The 23,462-nt window shown below is 38.3% G+C and overlaps 1 protein-coding gene across 1 annotated transcript in view; it reads left to right on the top strand.

Annotated features, from left to right (window-relative positions):
• Positions 1-16,793, top strand: part of galt (galactose-1-phosphate uridylyltransferase) — a 115,715-nt gene extending 98,922 nt beyond the window's left edge. The window contains exons 10-11 of the mRNA XM_053515595.1: positions 13,302-13,456; positions 15,853-16,793. Coding sequence (XP_053371570.1) covers positions 13,302-13,456; positions 15,853-15,921 — 224 coding nt within the window. The 3' untranslated portion in view covers positions 15,922-16,793. The remainder of the gene's footprint in view (positions 1-13,301; positions 13,457-15,852) is intronic.
• Positions 16,794-23,462: the final 6,669 nt, after the last annotated feature.

Raw genomic sequence — 23,462 nt, 5'->3', positions numbered from 1 at the left:
TAGGACACTGATGTTTCTTCATTACTGACAGTTTTCATGCATCCACATTTTGGCAAATCCATCACTAAACCAGTTTCACGAAACTTAGCAAGCAGTTTGCTAACTGTAGCATGAGAGATGGGTGGTCTCGTAGAGTGTCTTGCATTGAAATCTGCTGCAATGACCCGGTTACTGTGTTCACCAGACGTCAACACAATTTCTATCCGCTCCTCATGTGTTAACCTCTGCGACATGTCAATGGCTGTAAACAAAGAGAAACTTGTAAATAACTCATGAAAGAATAAAGTTACGTTAAAACCAAGCAGACCATTGTTTTTCTTGTGAAATTCCCAATAGGTTTGATGTGTCACATGACCCTCCCTATTGAAAAAGCAAAAGTTGGATCCAAAATGGCCGACTTCAAACTGGCCACCATGGTCACCACCCATCTTGAAAAGTTTTCCCCCTCACATATACTAATGTGCCACAAACAGAAAGTTAATATTACCAACCATTCCCATTTTATTAAGGTGTATCCATATAAATGGCCCACCCTGTAGAAAATAAATCACTAAACAAAAACAAAGAAATTTGCAAGTGACCACAAACTTTTGAACGGTAGTTCAAAAAATGCAAAATGGATCACTTTTGATGGACATAATGTTAAGTAGTATTTATATATACAGTAGGAGAGGAGTTACTGACCTACCTACAGTTAGCAGTTGGCATTTCCTTTAGTACAGCCTTGTGTGGTATACTGTATATGTAACACACTACAGCATTAGATTAGTAAAACTTTTTGGATTTCAGTTTAGCCATGGTGCCACCAAAACACCTCTCACTCCTCGGGGCATGGACTCTGTTGCACCAGGATGTTGGCAGCGGATACTTTGGGTGCTGTTGGTTATGGGGCCACCTTGGATTGATTTAGGGTCTGTGGAATTTGGCTGCCTTGGGCTCTTTTATTTTTTTGTTTATTTATTTTTTTGCTGGGCCTTGTGCCTTATAGGCTGTGGTGCACCTTTTGTGGCAAGCAGTGGCTGTTTTGGCGGTTTGAGCTGCATCTGCTTTTCTGTGCGCTCGGCCCAGATTGGCAAATCTTTGGTCTCCACCGGCATAAATGAGGCTTGGCTGCTCATGGTCCTGTCACCAGTTTACGGAATGGATAATCAATGTTATTTACTTTGTTAAATAATAATAAGCAAATAAAAAAAAGAAAAAAGACAGCACATTATTAAGGAGAGTGCTTGGGTTAAAATGTTTACATATTACTTAAGAAATATGGATTAATAGTTGATATGATTAATGATTGATGTGATTAATGGTTGAACAGTCTTAAAATCTAATCCCATGTGGCAATACATGCAGTCATGGTGTGAATTACATACAGTCTTGGGTAAATGTTGGTACCTATAATATTTAAAACAATTAGAAACAGAGCACACACAAAAAAAATGTGCCACAGAGTGAAAAATTCGAGAGGAAGAAACAGCTAGTGCTCAGAATTGACAGATAACAGGCAGGACTGTGTCACCAGATAACCTTCAGTGTAATGGAGAGGGATGGAGAAGACCTTTATTTTGTCTGCATTCTCACAGTAACCTCTCTGATAGTTGTGCTTCACTTACTGCCACGTTATCCATCGAAGAAAACGTTCTATTACAGAGCCATGGCCACAGCACACTTTTTTTTTCTCCACCCATGCGGACAACACAAAAGGTCACAGATACTTTCTGGATATGAGGCTATTTGTTGGAGGCTCGCAGCAGAATATAGCTGCCAAAGAAAACTTTGGACCAGATTTTTCAATTTCTCTCTGTTAGCTGTAAACGTTCCATTTGTGGAAGTATTGGCTTCATGTGATCACTGGTGTGGTTTCTTTTAAAAACAGACTTGAGCCTGGATGTCAACCCAATAACACGGATATAATGATTTTAAATAGTGATTTTCTTTTATATTGTCAAATTCAATTAGTTATTATTTTATATCTGCCTGAAAAATATTGAACACACACTAAGATTTAATTCCATCATGTTTAGCTTTGACTACAGGACAGTTTCTGTGTGAAAATGATTCTTGATGCTCCCATCAGGGAAGAGAGACTCCATAGATGTGATAACCTGGTCATGCAGTACATTCAGGTCGTCAGCTGACTTTGTTTTATTGCACGTTTAATATAACATTGCTGAGCCTAGACCTGACCACCTGATGCAACCCCAGATCATAACACTGGGCAAAATGCATGGTGGGTGAATCAACTTTGAAATAGTGTTACAGTAGTTCTTTTTCTGTTTATTCTTACTAACAAGTGGTTTTCTTTTGCCCACAGAGCAGTTTAGTCCTAATTCTGAGAGTTCTCATAACATTGTGTGTGTATGTAAATGCTCTTACTTTCACTGTTTAACACAGCTATGGTTTTAACTTTTGGTTTTGTACCATGCGATTTCACTAAGTGTTTAAATGATCCCCATTTATGACGTTTTTCGGACCACGTTTCCTCCACAAAGTTGATGGTTCAGCACTATCCAAGGTTTTGATAATGTGTTGAAGGGTTCTTAATCCAGTTCTGCGTAAATTTAAATATTCTTAGTTGTTCTCTTTGCTTGATAAGTCCCATTAATTTAACTTTGTTTTTTTTTTTTATTCAAAGGATAGATTTCATAGATGCATAAAACAAATCTAATGTTTCGGACCGATTTTAAATACGCTAGGTTTGATGTACTGAAATTGGGCTAAAATATGTGTTATATAACAAATTGGTCTAGAACAAGCCTAAGCATAAAGTGTATTTGCAGAGCAAGACTAAACACACAAAGTGCACTTATTCACAATGAGATTGCACAAAAATATGGTTTGGAATGGTTGCACTATATTCAATGAATCAGTGCTGCATATATATTTCTCGGCGCAGCTTCGGAAGTGTTGCCAAACCCATTTTCTTATTGAATCGGGTCATTTTTGCATTTTTTCCCCATTTAAATAGGAAATCTCTCAGACATAACCATGTCCTCAGCACTGTTTACAGACACAAAAGTCATCATTTATTAGAACTTGAATTTATTAACATATTCATCTTTGGTCCTGAACTCCGTTTGCCTCTTTAATCCAACCCCAAGCTCTTTTTGCAGCTCTGTGGTTGACTATTGCTACCATTTTAAAATCTCTTTTAAACCACAATGCCTCATGCAGAGCACGGTTAGTAAGTTGTCCCAGCTGGAGTTATACATATATACTGTACGTCTTCATAATGCACCAGTATTGAAGCTACAGATGACAAAATAACGAGTGATATGTAATTAAAATGTAATTAAGAAAAAAATCTATTGCGGGTAAGTTAATAAAGATGTTGCTTCACCACAAGCTGCTAAATCGGCTTGGCATCACGTCCACAGTTCTCAAGAACTGTATTGTACCAACAGATGTTTTATCTGGTCAACAACATGTAAGTCCAAGTCTCTCAGTGGTGTTTAGATCATTATAATTATTTAATTTCTATTAAATCATCCAGTAAACCCTGCATTCTTGCAGGTTGGGTGTGGGGTCATCCAAGACCTCTCCCTGCACCGAAGGTCATCTACACCATATTTTTCGAATCGCAGGCTACGGCATAGCCTAATGTGTACTTCCCCAGAAATATACAGGTCACTGTGGGCCACGATGGGTGGTCTGCCTGGTAGCAGTGCATTTCTGACAGTAATTTCAGTAAAAACAACTGTTGTTCAACATTGATTAGTGCCAATACAAAAAAAAACGTCAGAAGAACATGTTTGTGGTGACTCTTCACCAAGCCAAACCATACCAACAGAACGCAATCTACAGCCCAATTGAGCCAGCAGTTTTGTGTACAGTAGCTTTAGCCAAAATAGGGATATTTGAGGTAGTTAACGAAGGTGTGGTACACCTGATCCATAGGTTGTCTCTACATACAACACAGATGGTAGTGTGGATAGCAAAGCTTTTTTTCCTCTCAAAATGCATCCTTTTGGCACAGCAGTTTTACACTGCCAGTATAAGTGTAAATTTAGTCCGTTATATCCACTTGATTAGACTTGAACATCCCAATCATGTGAAGCGAATTTCTCTTACTAGCGGCTGTCCATATGAGTCTCCTTTCCTCATGGAGGGTCACATCTTTTACCCACCATAACCCGCAGTCATTTGCATCCACAGGCCATTTCATCTCTGGCAGATGAATTATCCCTGTAAATGTGATGCTGACATCTATAATGGGCCTTAGTCAGGCTTATTTAAATAGTCGGTCAGGCATACAAGATTAGCCTTACACAGCTATTAAGCTGATTCCAGCTCGGATGCATTTAAGGCTCTGTTGCAGGCAGGTTGCTCTGTTTGAGGTTTATTACTGGGGATTTTAATTTTTCAACATCTTAGGCTGAAGTACAGAGCAGTGTAGAATTTCAGCTCTGACCAAACACTCCTTCATGTCTCACTTTCTATTCTGTACCTTTACTGTGCAAGCAAGCCAAGAAACAGTAAGGGGGAAATTCTGCACTGCTTCTCTCAGCTGCAACATCCTGTTTGTCTCTAAGAGTTTTTTTTTTTTTTTAAGTGGCTTTCTATGTATTTTTCCCGTAAAATTGAATATGTAAATTTATTCTGTGTCTGTACTCCCCATAAAAAAGCTTCCTGCCACAATGGGAATGATATTAAGCGAAATATTCAGGATTCCATCTTGATGTACTGTTGCTGTACACAAACCAGATGTGTGGCCAAATTAGCACCACACTGTGTTCTATAGTTCTCTCCTTCATGCTTTGTGCAGCTCATTGGAAATTCTCCATGATGCTCTTGACTGTACGGTGTTGATTTGTGCTTGGAGTATAGTCTAGTAAAAGTTGTTTAACATGTGAGGTGGGTGATGTGAATAAACAGAGCCGTGATTTGAAAGATGAGCTTGCACAGCAGGGTTGGGAGAAGCCAAGGCATATACTGTAGGTTTTATGGTTAAAGCAGCAGTAGGTAAAATTGACAATATGAAGTCGGGTAGTATTGCAACCGTTTGATTACGACTTGGCCATACCATGCATCTTTGCTTTGTTAACAACAGGTCAGTAGGTTACCTGGGATTAGTCTCGCAAAGCCAGAGACTCTTAGTCTTGGTTAAACCTATTGGTCAAAGATCTTCCATGAAGATGGCCATAATGGTAACACATTAACCGGAAGACTCTAAAGCTTGTGCGGGACTAAAGCTCTCTTCATCATTACATAACGTTACATGAGACGACTTCTCAGAGTTGCATAGGACAAAGTCACCTTCAAAAGCTCTGGCCATCATTATTTATGAGTATTCCATTACTGCAGGTGACGCCGCTGAAATTTCATGACAAGTTCTACGACTAAAGGAAGGACATCGCCACTCTACAAAGTCATGTTTCCTGGAATGCATCCATTCGGTCTACAATTATGTCATATTGTTTGCAGAAATCAACCAAACATTGCCTACGTGTGAGGAATGCCAAGGTCTTAGGTGTACGATGTACAGCCTAGGGAGCGTCCAAATAATTAACTTTATACTAATTGCTTGCAAGTGAAATGTAGATAACTTGGCATCCGACTTCATCCTCGTTTCTACTGACACATTTTTCAATTCGAAATGGCACTTCCAAGTTTTATTTCTTCATTACTTTTTTGGCAGAGGTGAAGAAATGTCTACTGCCGTTGGGCACCTACCAAGTGGTTTTGCCATGCTTGCATTTTGAGAACTGTGATCAAGCTGAGTAAAGAAGCCTTAAGAAATGTTGAAACTAATGCTGATAGAAACAGCATGTGACAACTATCAAGAAATCCACTTTTTGTATATGGACATGAATTACCGTCATGTTCTGCATATTACCATATATTTGTTAGAGTCAAAATTTTGCACTTTTTACCACCACTATACAGAAGATGGGTTACATGTTAAATTATGTTATTGCAATGTCAACCACTGAAGCAAATTAAGTGTTCATGGAAGAGTCATTCCATTAATTCCAGTCCACTGCTTAAATTTTAAACTACACAATTATATACAGTACTGAGCAATAGTCTTGAGCCACCTCATATTTCTTCATTGAAATTAATTAAAATTAATTATGTAGATTAATTTAAGGGAAGCACTGTGGCATAGTGGTTAGTACTGTGTTATCGCAATGTGCATTTTCAGGGCTTATTTCTCGCCTCAGGTCTGTGTGCCTGTTCTCCCTGGTCATGATGTTTTTCCTCCACATACCCTCCCACAGCCCAAAGACATGCAGGGAAAGCTAATTATCGTTTCCAAATTGCCCATAATGTGTGAGTGAATGTACAAGTGTGTTTATGGTATGTGCAATGGATTGGCATCCCGTCCTCATGCCCCTGAGATCCCTGGGATAGGCTCTAGGCCTCTTGCAGGAACATAAACAGGATAAGCTGTATAGAGAAAAGGGAATGGGAGCAAATGTTTTGCTGCAACATGCTGCACAGCCTCTGAAGATACAGTTTAAAAATTGGTTGTTTATGTAACAACCTCGGCAGCAACCTCGTTTTCTCTCTCGTCTGTTCCAACCACTCAGCATTCAGCATCACCAGTACTGTATACTAATCACTGGAGTGATCATCTGTCATCATCTGCACCTTTATCTCACTGATTCATGCCTCAAGTCAGATGTTTTAAGCTTGAATGATTTATAGGTCACTTAACGAACAAACCATTTCTCAGACTGCTCAGGGACTGGACTGAAAAAGAGAGGCAAAAAACTTGTAGCCTAAAGAGCTATTCCTCAGCACTACATTAAAAATACAAGAAAGTCTGGCTCTTTGGAAGCAGAATATTTAGAAATACTGTAAGGGGTGGATCGAGACTTTTGCACAGTACTACGACAGGAACTATGACTTCTAACAAGGATATCATATGCGTACATTATGCCTTCTAAGTAATAAGCATGATAAGCCTTGCAATGTTTGTTTAGAATGCAGTACTTATCATATCAATTTTTATGTATGACTTGAAACAAATAGTGGTTTAAAATTGCATCTGGATGATCCATTAATTTAGATGAAGTAGTTTTATGTTACGTCTTTAAGTCCAGGCCATACTGCAAAGTGTGTTATAGTTTACTCTAGCGCTTGGTGCCTTTACCAGCCTTGGGAAAGACGCTGGGGGTTTAGAGCCTTGTATCAAGATGGGCATGAATTATTTTCATTAGTCCTGTGTTTACAAAGCCGGGCCACAGTCAGGAAAGTTAAAACAGAAGTTATTTTCTCAACGTGTCCGGGTAATTGACCTCCAGTGGAAGACTAATAAGGAGAAGCCTGGATTGCTGCTTGCCTTAAAGGCATGAGTAGCAGTCAATTTATTTGTCTTGTTTGCCTTCTCCTATACTTCTGCAGACAGGCAATGCGGTGGGAGAGTGCCACTTTCCCAGAGCTAAACTCTTTCACTTTATAACTCTTTTGTCCTCAGCTGTGACATTCTGTCCAGGTGTGTTCAGTCTCATTTCTTGCTTGGCTTCTTTCGGCTAGGTTCAGTCATTCCTCCAGCTTGATATAGCATATATCTGCTCAGCTGGAGTTTGGTATGAGGGTATCGCTCCTTGCAGTATGTATACATGTCCAGATTGGCATTGACAAAGGGGAAAAAAATAGAAATAGTCCTTCTTTGGAAAGTTTCACATTTTTTAGGACGTGTTTCTTATCAAAGAAAACTACAAAAACATATTTGCTGCATTTACAAATGGCTTCCCTACTTTTCTCTGACACTATTGTTCTTCAGGCTTCAGGTTTCTTTATATGTCATATGTGTCAATTCATTTCCTTTGCCCTTCCAACACTCATTCTTCACATTAGACACTCTACCCTATCAGTCTCTTCATATCATCCTTTTTTTGTGTGACAATTGACAATTACTGTCCATTTCCCAGCATGCTAATTGGTCCGTAGGAAGATATTTTCATTCATTACCGAGGGCCCTTAGAGTCACAATTAATAATGGACGTCATTACATGTCCCTTCTAGTGGAAAAGACCATGCTTTTTTTCCCCTGTTTTTTTTCTCTTTCAAACACGCTCATTAATTTGCGTGAAAAAAGTTGCAGCTTTTCTTGTTTGTTTGTTCTGACGGAGTTTGGAGAGAAGGAGCTAATTATCTCCCACCACTGTTGTGCGAGTAACATGTTATCAGCTAATTAGGAACTTCAACCAATCAAATTTCCATAAAGCGCACCTGCGACTTCTCCTAAGGAGTGACGGCCAGACCTGTGCGGGTGTAGTTCTGAATTTCTGTTTAATCTTTTAAAATTGTATTAACCTTCATGAGATCTGCCACTCATCCCAATAAGGCCTTTGTTCAAGGCGGTACACATTACCGCTTAAAATATGAACATGAAAAATCGCAGAAGACGAGGAAAATGTGGATTTTGTTAAGTCGATTCTGTTAAGTCGATTCTGGGTGCCGCAGCATCTTGACCACATTTTCACATTCTCTACCCTAAAGCTGTTTAGACTCACTTTCGGGACTAATAATAATCACACAAACTGCGGTTTAGCTTGTCTCGCAGATTAAATAACAAACCCCAGCTCCCCTCTTCTCTCGAGTAATGAAATGTATTTCATTTTGAATGATGCAGTATGGAGGCCAATTTTCTGAATCCCTTCTCTTTTTTAGGAGAACAAGAATGCACGGTAAATAATGCTCCAGGTAGAGCAAATAAGTCTTGACACATAATCCAAAGTTTACACCTCAAATTAGTGATTGGTAAGGAGGAACGTTTTTGAAACATGGAATTTTACTTTAATTAGTTTTTTTTTATTATTATTTAATCAACACAGGCATCATAGAAAATAAAGTGAGTATACTGAGTGTACATTGCAGTGTGCAGGGCATCCTTATATGCAGTGCCTTTTCTATCCTTGGGGGAAAAAAATCTGTTAACCATCAACATGTCAAGATTGCCATTAGTTTAGTTTTTTTTTTTTTTTCTAAATTGAGGTGCCTATTTAGTATGTACATTTCAATACGTCTATAATGTTATTAAAAAAATTCCCATGAACTAACTATATGGTTAACTGCAACTAGCCCTCTGGGGAAAGAAATAAGTTTAATTTGTATTGAATACACAGAAACTTTATGATAATTTAGCTCAGTGGGACTGCAGAAGCTTCACTTGAGTCTCAGCTGAACTTGAAATAAAGTTTTGCACAGGTTGTGGGATTTGGCCCCTATTACTTACATTGTACTTACATTCTGGGTGACGCACTTCACAGTCAGTGTGCAGGGCAAGACAATTTATAACGACCAAGCAACTATTGTAATGTTGTAATGTACATATACTGTAATACAAGTTTGATTCAAGACATACAAAAAAAAAGCTCTCACTCATTTTTGCTTTATCGGTATTTAGGGTTGCGGGGGACATGGAGCCTATCCCAGGAGACTTAGGGCACAAGGCAGGGTACACCCCGGACAGGGTGCCAATCCATTGCAGTGCACACACACGTACACACACTGTCTACGGGCAATTTGGAAACACCAGTTAGCCCAATCTGCATGTCTTTGGACTGTGGGAGGAAACCGGAGTCCCCGGAGGAAACGGGAAGAACATGCAAACTCCATGCACACAGAGGCTGAAACCTACCTGGCCGGGAATTGAACCCAGATCCTGGAGGTGCAAGGCGACAGTGCAAACAATTTGGGTTTGTACTTAGTTTCAAAGTACATTAGTATTACAATAGTTTAATCAGATGTAAATATCACTTTAATGAATAAATGTCCCTTTTTTTGATGTTTCACCTCACTAGGATAATCTCCTTGGTTTTTAAAGATTTTAAATACAGTTTTTACAACAGAGTGGATGTTCTGCTCATACTGTACATGTTCCATCTTATTAAAAAGGCAAAAAAGAAAAGAAAATCAATTAAATTTAATTAACAATTTTTACCTTAAGTTTAAACTATTGTTTTGTTAAAATAAGCACTCTTCCGTATGTAATTTTTTACTTACAGATTGGAAAATTTACATTTGGCTCAGTTTAATTACATTTTTATACATTTTTATTTTTTATATAAATTTTATATAATTTTTCAATAAAAATATTTAATTTAAATATTTAATTAAAAGTTTTAAATATAATATAATTTTTATGTTGTTTGCCAAAGTTGGTTTGGAAGAACTTACAAAGCCTGCACAGGGCCGTGACCTCAACTACTTATACTTTAGCGATTAATTAGGATGCCAAATGCAAACCGGGCCTCCTTGCCCAACATCAGTGCCTGACCTCCGTAATGATCTAAAGACTGACTGAGCACAAATCCCCACCGCTGCGGTTTTAAAATACAGTCTCGGAAGAGTAGAGCTTAAAGGCAAAGGAGAGACCAAGTCGATATTAACACACACACAGTTTTTCTTTAGATGTTGATGTGATGGTCAAGTGCCACATACAGTACTTATGGCCATATTCAGCTATATAACCTGTTTATGGCCTACTCCTTTACCTTCATATACTGTAACTGTCTTTATATAATAATAATAATAATAATAGTTTAGTTTCAGCTTGGTGGCACAAAGGCTTAGTGGTTAGCATTGCATGTGGCATCTCTTGTGTCGGGGCTTTGAATTGCTCTGTGTGCATGGAGTTTGCATTTTCTCCCCATGATTGTTGGGTTTCCTCTAGGTCCTCCTGTTTCCTCCCACAGACATGCGTTGTAGGCTGGTTGGTGTTTGCCGGTAGTGTATGGTTGTATATGTCTGTGCTTATGCCCTGTGATGGGTTGGCACCTCATCCAGAGTGTTCCCTGTCTTATGTCCTAAACTCCCTTGCATAGGCACCAGGCCCTCTGCAACTGTACACATGATAAGTGATGTGAAAAATGGATGGTTGGATAGATTAAACTTAAATTATGGTTATTTTGCAGAATACATTAAAAAAACTTAAATGCAGTTAGTATATAACCGTAAGTGCATAAGTAGCATATTTAATGAAATTCTTAATTCCAAAGCTACATTCCCAAACCACAAACATGTACACTTCCAGTCATTAGTTTGGACACACATCACAAGTGTGTCACACCTGATTTTTATTTCTTTATACAGTTTATTGTAAAACAATGCTGAATGCATCCAAAATATGTAATAATCGACCTTGAACAGCTGATATTGAGATGTGTCTGCTACTTATGCTCTGTAAAGGCTACATTTATTGAAGGTATCCAGTAATTTAATTCCTAAGAGCTTACAAATACAGTATATACCAGTACTTCTTTCACAAAACTCCAAAATTATGTATGTCATTTCTGTTTTTTAAATCAGCCACAACAGTAACACCACCTCCAGCTGACTAAAATAACATTGATCATCAATTATATACAGTACCAGTAAACTGGTGACAGGATCATGAGCACCCAAGGCTCATCCAGCTATGCCTGTTGGGAACAAAGGCCAGCCTGACTGGTCCGATCCTACAAAAAAGCCATTGTAGCACAAATTGCTGAATAAAAAAGTCAATGCCGGCCACGATTGAAAGGCACCGGAGCACTCAGCGCATCACAGCCTGCTGTCTATAGGACTTAGCTGGCGAAGAGTTCAGCTCGTTGACCCGGCCTCAAGATTCCACAGATCTCAGTCAGACTAACCATCAATGGAATGCACAAACTAGTCTGATCCATGAAGACCCCGACCCGGAAACCACAGCACCCAAATGATCTGCTGGTAATGTCTCAGTGCCAGACACCACGAGACACCCCAGAGGTCTTGTGGAGTCATAACCCAAGGGGCCAAATGGAAGCCACACATTATTAGGCTTTATCTCTATTATTATCGATAATAAATATTGTTGCATATGCACAGAATGTAAAACTGAGCTGACTCCTATACTTTTACTCATTTAAACATACTGGCAAAATAAAGTTAAGTTAAGTAAATAAATAAATCTAAAAATGCCTTGAATGGAAGTCTTTGTCTGCTCCATTCAAGTGACACTTATTGTTATAAGTTTAAATGGTCAAGTGGTTAAATAAAAACAATATTTACTGTACGTATATATTTTTGGATTCCACCGAAGATATTTGAGCACATGCAATTTTACTGCGCATTATGATTTATTCATTTGATTAGGTTGACCTTTGATGTTCACTTGTAATTGCCCTTGCAAGTCCTGACCTCTATGCATTAACTTAGAAGCATGATTCTTTATCAGCACCTCACTGTGTTAATTCTAGTGCCTGAGCGACCAGGGGTATTTTGCCCTCTGCGACCTCTTTGGATGACTAAATGAACACCTTGCTTGTAATTTAATTAGCAGTGATGTCATTGCTACCGTGTGTACATAGCGTGCAGTACATCCTCATGCCGGGATCACTTGCTACACTTGGCCGTCGTGCCAAACGTTATTACGGCTCCTGCCATTATTTACTGTTGGCACCGCCGCGGAGCTAAGCTCTGAATTATTTTCTCTGGCATGAATTAAAATGGCCATCGTCCAGCAGTCGCCTCAAAGCTTCACACAGCACAGAAGTCACACTGAATCAAATACAAACCAGGAAAAGTCAACACAAGGGATAAGAAACTTGAGATGTTAGTCGTTTTAGCCAACAAGTCAGAGCGTGAGTGTGAATATGTGTCTCTGGGAGGAGGAAAACTGCTTGTTCTAGATGCAATAACACTCTTTGGAAGTGAGCTGAGATGGCCAGAGAGAGACAATAGGAACAAGAAAGAATATCTGTGAAGGATGTTAACGAGCATTTTATTGAAGCAGACGGGACGAAGCATATTTCACTTCCATGATACGCTTTTCATTTATCATTATGGGGATATATTACAGGGTATTCTGGGACTGAAGCCAAACCACTGGTTCTCATGGCCAGTTTATACCTTAATACGTACCATGAAGCCTTACGAAAGATTCCTTGCATGCCAGTGGCATGCAGACATTTGCAGACGGGTTTGCTAGAGTTGCTGTGTTGTTAATTAGGACTCTAACCAGACCCCGGCGGACTGAACCGCTCAGTGAAGCTCTCAATGTGTCAGCTTTTATCTGTTCCTGTACATTTTATCTAGACTATTAGCGTTTGATTCACAGCAGAGATGCCAACGTAACAAATATCCAGCTAATGAAGTGTTAATACATTTTCCCAGTAAACTGCAACGATAGATTCCACATGGTAGCTATCATGATTGTCAGCCGGGCTGACGTTTCCTCACCGTAAACAAATACAAATCTGCCAGCATTGTTCAGCCTGTCCAGCTGCTGTCGGATTTCATCTGGCAACAATCGTTAACTGTTTGCAAGAACTGTAGCTTTGTGTCTAGCCTAAACACGACAACAACATATCTTTGTTTTTTTCTATGTGCTTTAGGAGCACCAACGGGAAGTCATCTGGAAGAAGATATGAGCCACTGGCAGCTTCACGCGCACTACTACCCTCCTCTACTCCGCTCGGCCACCGTCCGCAAGTTCATGGTGGGTTATGAAATGCTTGCTCAGGAGCAGCGTGACCTTACACCTGAACAGGTCAGTATCTGCAATTTTTTTCTAGCTTCAGCTTTAAGTGTCCTACTGAATGATTTTAGGGGGGTATAATATTTGTGGTATGCCAGATTTCTTTGGCTTTCTTACTGCATCATATTCAGCTCGGCAGTGTTTCTATTTTGAGGACTTGCGCTTTATCCGTCTCCACAGAATGTCACCACTTACCTGTAAGTAACTGTGAATCGGTGAAGTGACATAATTTGGAGCAATTACTCCACTAACCTGGAGAATACTCCAGAAACTGAACATCAGGTAATGCTTGCAAGTGACTTAAAAAGATGTAATAAAGTTTTACATTTTCAAAAGCATAAAGTAAAATCGACTTTTAGGACGTGTTTAACTGGGTAAAAAAAAGCCCTCACAGCTTTAGTACCTAGTGCTTTAATGAGGCCAGTCATATGGCACGTCCTCGCTACCTGTCAGCTGCTGTCAGACACATGCCATGCTGCATGACCCTGTCTTGTATGAAAAAGAAAACGGGGTAGAATTGGGGCCCTCCATCTCTCCGTCCTCTGTTCTTGTCATCCTATGTTCCAGTTGACTTGTTCACAGCAGGCCAGAACTCGTAATGTCCATCTCTTGACTGATCTTTTTCTGGACGTGTGATTGATATCTTGATCAAATTAGCCAGTGCCATCAGGTGGCTGTCAGTCTGCCAGTGTGTGTCTGTGACACTTTGGCTCTGACTATCTGACTGAGCAAATCAGATTGGATCACATAAATCACCTGAACCGATCCATCAACCAGTGCACCAAATACTCACCCGTACAGTATCATTTGGGCCAGCTTCTATACCTCTACAAGATTCTTATCCAGTGTAACACATCTTTACTTACTTTTGTGCATCATTTTAAAAAGTATGTAAAAATATATGGCTAATGAATGGCTAAAAAATGAAAAAGAGAACTTACTGTAAGGTTTTGTAATGATCTAGTCAAAGCCCAAACCTCAACCTAATGAGGCGGGACCTTCAGAGAGCTGTGCAGAAGCAAAAGCTCAAAAGGGGATTTTTAAATATGTTGGTACACAAAAGCACATATATGTAAAACAGTGAACATGGCTGTACCATAAACTAGTGAGAAGATCAATGGTGACCAAGGTTTATTTATGCCTAAGAGGGACCAAAGGCCAGCCCATCAGGTCCTATCCCACAGAAAAGCTAATGTAGCACAAATTGTCGGAAAAAAGGTAATGCTGGTTGTGATAAAAAGGCAACATTTCAGTCAGTGCATCACAGCCTGTTGTGAATGGGGCTTAAGAGGAAGAGAGTTCAAGGTTGTTGATCCGGCCTCTAAATTCCCCAGATCGCAGTCTGTTTAAGTATATAAGGGATGTACCAGACAAACAAGTCTGATCCATGGAGGGCCCCACCTTGCAACTTACAGCACTTAATGGATCTGCTGCTAATCTTGATGTCAGATACCTTATGAAGTCTTGTGCAGTCATGTCTTGAGGGGTCAGAGCTGTTTTAGGTGGCACAAGGGGAACCTTAAACCTAAATGGGTTTAATGTTAATGGCTTTAATGTTATGGTTGGTTGACATATCCTCCTTATATGAAAGAATGAATAAATGAACACAGATCTCAGAGAGAACTGTGATAAATTAATGTGTGTCTACGTGTAACTTTTTTTTTTGGGAGTCGCCAAGGTGCTAAATGTAATGCAGGGGTTCCTTTTTATCTTTTAGTGCTGCAATTTCCTGATTGAATAATTTGCGTTCTCAATGTGAAGGTGCACTTTTAGGGTGATTTAATGCGCTGTAACATTTATTATGGCTTAGTGAATGCTCCAGGCCTGTGGAGAGCCCAGCTGCAGATTTGCTGCTGCTTATGAGACTGACCTCTGTTAGCCACAGCACCAGGCGCTATCAAATTGTGCCGGAGCAGTGGGTGGCATAGGAATTAAGCGGCATGATGCTGTGAAGAAATTGGATCAGGAAATGACAGGGGCACTAGTCTGTTTAATCACTCTTCCTGAGAGCCTAAGTAGAGACTGTAGCTCTCCTCCTTTTTCACACATCAAAGCTCTCCACGGCTTGCTTTCTGTATGCGCCAGGCATGAATACCAGTCGCTCCGTTCAATACCAAAGTCTCCGTGCAAGGCTCTGTGCATGACTGTGTATGTGTTATGCGGCGGTGTTGCTATGTCTCCTGACTTTATTGGAACAAGTTCGCATCCCCTGTTTCAATTCAACAATGGCATCGTGGAAACTTGATTGTTTTTTTTGTTTTTTTCACTTACAGCAGAGTTATTTTTCTACCGGACTTTCCTGCTGAGGTGCGCTTACCTCTCGTTTTTTTTTTTTTTAAGTGTTGATTTAAAGCACCCGAGAACACCTGATTGACTAACTGTGTGTGTATGTGTGTGTGTGTCCACAGGCTGCTGAGAGATTACGAGCGCTCTCCGAGGAGCACTACAAGACAAAAGTGAAGGGGCAGCAGATTTGAAAATGGAGGTAAAGTGAGTGCTAAAATATGGAAGGCACCCTACCGGAAGATCTGCTGAAAATCAGACAATTATGATTATGGTTAAGAATTTTCATGCACATTTGAATGTAGTGTAATCGGTTGTGAAGGGAAATGTGAGACCTCAATACACTACCAGAGCAGAGCTGCACAATTAATCACACAAAAAAGAAAGATTACAGGTTATATGGGTATAGTCAGAAATTTATGTGGGATTTTCAATAATTTAGGTATTTGGTTATTTTTTTTAAAAACCTTTTGAGGTGCTAAATAAATATTGGCAAACATCTTCTTAATCTTTTGTACCATTATTTGCTGTTACTAAATGGTACATTTCATTGTTTCTTATCGCGGTTTATATCGGAATCACAATATGTGTCCAAATATTGTTTTCATTTCAAATCGTGCAGCTCTAGAGCTCAGATAAAGGTGTTGATACAAAACTTGATGTGACCTCTCTGTGTCTTTATCTTGCTAAAATGAAATAAATAATTGAGTCAAATCATTTAACAAAAGAAATGGTTAAGCTTTCCATGATAGGTTAATTGACTAAAGGATATTAACAATTGGTTTTCCTTTTTCACTGTTTTTTTTCTGATGAGGTTTTTCTGATGAAGGATCTCAAATGGTTAAGGCTCTCAGTTACTGATCATAATGTTGAGGGTTTCAGGTTCTTAACCCTATCTGCTCCAAGGGTCTGACCATAGCTTCACGACTGGAATATGCGGAAAAAAAATTCACTGTGCTGTACCATTTGCTGTTTCTGTCCGAAAAATTTTTAACTGCTGAAAAATATTATAATTGCTCATTAATGGTCAATCAATAAATAACTACCAAGAGGAGGCTGAAAATACTTTGAGACTTTAAAATAGATAGAACATTGGTTGATCCTACATGTACACTGTGTACCCCCGGACATCCTTGTACCCCCCTGTTCACCATTACTTGCCCCACTTGAGCTTTTCTTTAACCTTTTCAGACTATTGACTCTCAAAGACAAGACGTTTTGAAGGAAATTTAACAGACACAACACAACAGATCATCCTGTGCACATTGCATCAGCTTTTTGGAATGTGCTATGTGTTAGTCTAGTCTGACTCCAGTCACTCCATCTGCTCCAGTGCCGGGTGATATTTAAGATGCCAGGACCAAAAAACAAAAATGAAATGCTCTTCAGTGATTAAAAATGATAACTTATTAAGTGAACTTCCAACTTGAATATAGTCAGTCCACTGAACCAGTAGTACCATTTTTTTTTATTTATTCATTTATTATTTAACATGTTCCTGGAGCTGGTGTTGTTCATGAAACTGGATATATTTTAAGCAACTGGTTTACATTGGAACGTGATGTGCACCAACCAATCTTCATTTCTACCCTTGCCTATGGTTATGAGGTCATGACCAAAACGACAAGATCGCGAGTACAAGCAGCCGAAATCAGTTATCTCAGGAGAGGTAGCTGGCTTTTCACTTGGAGACCAGTCATCCGTGAGAAGCTTAGAGTAGAACCATATGGATGCCACCAGGACGCCTCTCTAGGGCAGATCAAGGACTAGGTTGGAGGTATTATATCTCCACATTGGCCTCGGGACGCCTCAGGATCACCCAGTCAGTGTTGGTTGAGAAGGTTTTCCCTGCTGAAACTAAATTTTGGATAAGCTGTTAAAGATGGATGAATGGATGAATGGTTCCCATTTCCTTCATTATTGTTCTTTATTTTCCAGCTATATAAAAAAGTACATGGAATTTAGGGAACCAGCTTGGGATGAAGTATCAAATCGATCTCCCTGATTTCTTTCTGATTTGCCAGAACATGTCCTGAACATTTACTCAGACATTCTCTTATTAAAGATAAAAGTTTAGAACTGAACACATTTTCACAATTTGTACTTCTGGGTTCATGACAGCCTAAAGGGGCTATGTACTGTACCGCAAAGAGCCACCAACATATACCACAATAAAGCACCAGATGAAAGATCAGTGCTCAAAGTTTTAACGCTAGCTGTAAGACTATTGCTCACTTTGTTGCAGTTGCCAGTAAAACAGCAGCCATAAATAACTTAAAATGTGACAAAATGATTACAGCTTCAAGCCCTTGACATCAATTATTTAGGCTCTGGAAACAACAACAGCACCATATCTGTAAAGAAGAGCTACTTGTGTCAAGGTGCATTACCAGAACATGGCATTACTGAAGTATATAGCTTGTGTTTTTTGCTGTGCAGTCTGGAAAAAAAGAAATAAAAAAGATTAGTACATGTCACAGCAGTAGAGTAAGTGGGATTTTATCAGTTCTGAAACAGCGAAGTCAGATCTTTTTTTTTTTTTTTTTACCACTGAACATCTTTTTTAGATTTATGAATCTAAAAAATACTGCCTCATGCTTTTTTTTTTACATATCTGATAGTGAAATATTATTATATAATGTCTCCAACATGTCAAAGAAATAAAGGAACTTCCTTTCTTGTTGTATAGTTTTCTTCATCTGCATTTATTTTATTTTTTTCACGATGCCTTTGCTTATGAACAAGCTTAAGTGCAGAGTATATGCACAAAGGACACTAGGCGATAATGTTATCTTTGAGCCAAGGTGCTCATTTGTCTTCCACCATATATTGGGTCCTTGTCCTGTCATCTGCTACCTGAACATCTTCCCCAGGGAGCTTTGCCACTCCTTCGCCCTGTCCTCTCTGCCCATCCTTCATACGGAACTTCTCCGAACTCTACACTTTTCTCATTAAAAGTGGCATGTTACGGATGGCTCTCCGCTCCGAGGTGGAGTATCAATTCTGATCGATCATTCTGATTTCCATGAGAGCTTCGCTGTAGCCAGCACAACATGTCCTGCAGCCTCGCAGCACCTCATTCATCTTCAGCACATTTCATAGGTCACGAGTCCCATTACCATTCAGGCCTCTGCACAATCCATAAGGAGATATGTGTTTATTAAAAAGTTTGTCCTCGGATCAATTGGGGTGGGAGAGGGGGGAGTGTCCTCTTTGCAGCTAGGCATGTTAATAATGACCGAATCTGTTGTGTTTTTAGGACAATCTATAAAGTTGGAGGATGAGCTTGTGTATCATGACCCCACTTTATTACTTCTGTCAGGCGAATATCTTTAAACACTGCCTTATCATAGATTCACAGGAAATATCATTTCCTTTTTTTTCTCCTTTTTTTGCGGGGGGTTGGTATGTTAAAGTTGTTTTTAAAACACATTTTTCTGCCTAAGGAATTAAGTATCTCTGAGCACTCAGAACTTTAAACTATACAGTATGTACTGAAAAAAATATTATTTACTGCCATTCATTCATATAATATTTTAAACCAGTGTATAGCGATTGGAAGGTTGGCCATTTTTCTAATTCAAAATTTAGACACCCCATGATATATCGTTCTGAAAATTAATCAGCATGACAAGACAGGATGCATCAAGGTCATTTAGTCCTGGTGTCACATTATTAGTCACCTGGATTTGTGCTCAAGAGGCAGTAATGAAAAGTGTTTGACATGTTGTGGAGACTTTTAAAATGTACAAGTTTGCATTTACAAAAATTGTAAATAACCAAATTTGATAAAGCAATAACGTAAGTATTATGCAAAAAATTCATAAATAATATAATTATTTTATTTGCCCCCAAAATGTATCAGTTTTTGCCGCTTTACCTTAATGCATATTTTATATGTGATAATAAATTAATTAAGTTATTCTAAATAAATAAGAATATCATTGAAAAGTTAATCTACTTTAGTACATCAATTTAAAAAGTCGGGTCATAATAAACAAAAAACAAAACAAAAAAACACTTGAAATAGTGTGTTACACACAGTCTGTGTGTAATCAAACTATATAATATATCCTATATAATCTATATAATATATACTGTATAGTTCCTCATTTTAAATTAAATTACTGGAGGAAAAAAAAATCTAATTTATTGAGAAGCACCTGTATAAGGGCAGATGTATATGAGGTACTATAAGCATAAACATTCAGTGATGTCAGAAACGCTTCTTATGTCACTTCACCTGGAAACATCACATCTGTTTCAGTGCTGTTTACATCAGACACTGGTATAATATGAAAAATATGCTGTAAATGAATTCATGTGACATATAATGTGATTCTGTTCATGTACGTATGTGGTCATGTAGGCAAACTAATCTTTTACATACACATTACATCATTAACACTTGTGAATTAACATTCCTTAAACGTATATATTTTTTTATGTAATACAATGACTATGATTATTATGGCCTTACTGTTTCGTACATTATAAAGCAATGTAGGCTATAGCCGATTGCTGACCAGTTTATAAAAGTAAACATAACACCTAGGCAAGCTCAATCACTCCTTTTTCAGATGTTATTAAAGTGACATACAGCATTTTTAATAAGCAGTATAAAATAAAAAGATTTATCTTGCATTCGACTTTTTTTGACATACTGTGGGATTGCAGGTGAAACCTTGGGTAATAGCTTTTAAGCAGAGTGTTGTTATGTGGACAGCGTCTGAGTGTCTGCATGTCCAAAAAATCTCATCTTACCAGTACTGGGGTAGAAAAAAAAAAAGCATAGAGATTCTGTGCTTAAACAGAAGTGTGAGTACTGGATCAAAATCCTACTCATACTGTATAAAAGTATCAAATATTTTGTATAAATGGATGTAAACTTATCTAGGGTTAAACACAGTAATGTGTCAAAGATTTAAAGTAAATCTTTTTGGCCACAAGTTCATCAAACCTTATATTTAACTGATCAAGCAGCAAGGTAGAAAGAAAATATGAGAGGTGTTCATGTCAAAACAGGACTTTTGACGTGCGGAATAACAAAACACAATTATGAGACTAAATTCTCTCTTTATTTCTCTATATTATCCTCTGCTACACTAATTCACTTATCCCAGTATTTCACTAGTGCTTGCATACCATCAAGATAGAAAGTTTTCTTAGTATGCTGAAATCGTGATCAGACCGCCTGCTTCACATCTGAAATGCTGGCCCCCCAGGAACTCCTTTAACATCCTCATCATGTATGAAATGGCTTGGAGCGAGCTTGGGACTGTATGGACGTATGGCGATAACTCCCAGCCGGGTTTCTGTAATGTGCAAGTAGTCTGGGTGAAATATTTAATGTACATTGAAGACAGATGTGACATCCTTCGATTTTCACAGGCTTTCCACTTGCTGAATGTTCACAGGAACGAATGCCAGGCCACCACGGCCGGGCATCATACAAATATTTTACTTCAGCTGAGAGTCTCATCACCGTACTGTACTTGAAGTCTTCTGTAAATGTCAATCAGTTTTTTGCCTATTTTATTCACCTGAAGTTTCTTCACAAGTCCCAGCTTGACTTAAAGCCCCCCTTGTATTTGTCGTAGATAAAACTAGACGTTGTCTTCATGGTTAGAAAATGTTTTAAAGAGGAAAATAAAAACAAATGTGTGTATATCCACTTAAATATATACTTGTGTAAAAGAACTGATTATTCAGTTTTATTAATAATTTCAGAATTGCACTGTAACAAAGTACAATTTCTCACACATCCCCATTACATATTGTCCTTCTAACAGGAAATAAAATGTCCTAGCTATAATTTTTCCCATAATCATCATCATAATTATAGTAATTATAATACGCCACATGCTGAGAGAAATTTATACCTGGCAAATAGAGGGTATGAGGACCTGTAAGGTTGAAGTGAATTGCTTTGGATTTAATGTTTAGCGTTGTATTCTGAATTCACTCCTTGCACTTGATATTATGTCTCCTTTTTCATTCATAATAGAAAGAAAATAGTGTTTGTTTTTCACAGCTGTGGTCCAGAACCTATTTCCATGTTTTCTGTCTGTCTAGTGTACTGATGTCAGCAGTGTTACAGATTTAATTAAGCCCCCGGGGGAAAAGGAGTTTATTTAGATCTTGACTTCAACTTTAACAAATACACCTCATTTAGTTTTCACAATGCCTAATTATTTCTAAGTTTACTTTAGTATTTTTGAGTAATTTGCCATGCTTCCAAAGTCCAGACAAAGAATGATGTGTAGACCAGACAATAGTATTAAAGAATCAGAAAGTAAATAAAAATTTGAGAATCGAGATTTCTTTTGGTCTCCTGAAAGTACGCTCAGTAAGTAAATAAAATAACTACTTCTTATATACTTGATTTGTGCCATCACAAGAGAAATGTACAATATTGTGCACAAGTTTTAGTACAAACTGTTAGAGATTTTTATTATTATTTTATGACTTTATTATTAAGTCAGTACAGAAAACATTTCAGGTTTTCAAACATCAGTATTCCACCACTGGATTAAAAGTCAGAAAACAAAGTTACATGTTATATAAGCCACCACTTTTCAGCCAAAAAGAAAAAAAAAGAAGCTGCTGCATTTTGCACAGCCTTGACTGGGGAGACAGTAGCCTTAAACAGAAAGTAGCTGATAAGACTCAGTGCGGCCAACAGAAGTTTAATATAACAGGTGTGCAGATAATTTTTGACTTACCCTTGTTATATTAAAACTTCTATGTGTTACATCGGTTCATTTATAACTGCGGTGCGAGCAAAAACGAATGCCCCACTTCTGATTTGCACGAAACAAGAGCAGCGTGCAGTGATTTTTATTTATTTTTTTTATTTTTTTGTGGTCTGAGGGTGTACCTGGTGCCGAAGTGCATACACAGAAGTGTTTGGATATCTGCAAACAAAATTTGGGCAAAAAAAAAGTTTCTTAAGTAGAATCATTACTGAGGTGAGACACAAATTTATCGGTACAAACTTAAACTTAGAGTAAATGGAAAGGAGGATGGAAAGGAAACATCCTCCATTACCAACCATGAAAAGTTTTAAAAGTCAACCATCAGCTGTAAAATTGATGCTTGCATTTTCTAGGATTCTCAGGGGACAGTATTGGAACATTATCCAGAAAAAAGGTTCAACAATCAACAGTGCTCCTCACAGTGAGAGGCTCACTGAAGAGGTGAAGCCTAAACTTTGCATTAAACGCAGAGGGCTGCTATCCAAGGGCGATGTGATCTTGCATGACGATGCATGTGCGCACACTTCTGTCCACACTGTCGACACTTTGCAAAAACTTTGTTTTATAGTTGTGATCTTGCCCATGTTTGGTTCTTTGAAAGCAGTCCTACAAGGATGAAGATTCACTTCTGATGAAGAAAAGAAGACAGCGGTGCATTCGTGACTCACAGTTTAGCCTAAAACATTAAAGGAATGTGAAAGCTTGTTGACAGATCAACAAAGTGTATTGATAAACAAGAAGTTTATGTTGTATACTGATGTATTTGTCTTTTCTAAAAGGTAATAATTTTTGTCTCACTCTTCTGATGTTACTGTACATGAAATCTGAATACACATACAAGTCTATTAGAGAAGAAATCAGTAGTAATAAACTTTTTTTTATTTAAATATAATAAAATACTAATAAAAATCTAAATTTATGCTTAGGGTTAAATTCCTAATTATGAAACAGTACCCTAGATCACATGTTGCCACCTC

The sequence above is a fragment of the Clarias gariepinus genome, chromosome 17 (genome assembly GCF_024256425.1).
Source record: "Clarias gariepinus isolate MV-2021 ecotype Netherlands chromosome 17, CGAR_prim_01v2, whole genome shotgun sequence".
Classification (NCBI taxonomy): Eukaryota; Metazoa; Chordata; class Actinopteri; order Siluriformes; family Clariidae; genus Clarias; species Clarias gariepinus.
This window is presented reverse-complemented; position numbering and strand designations above follow the sequence as displayed.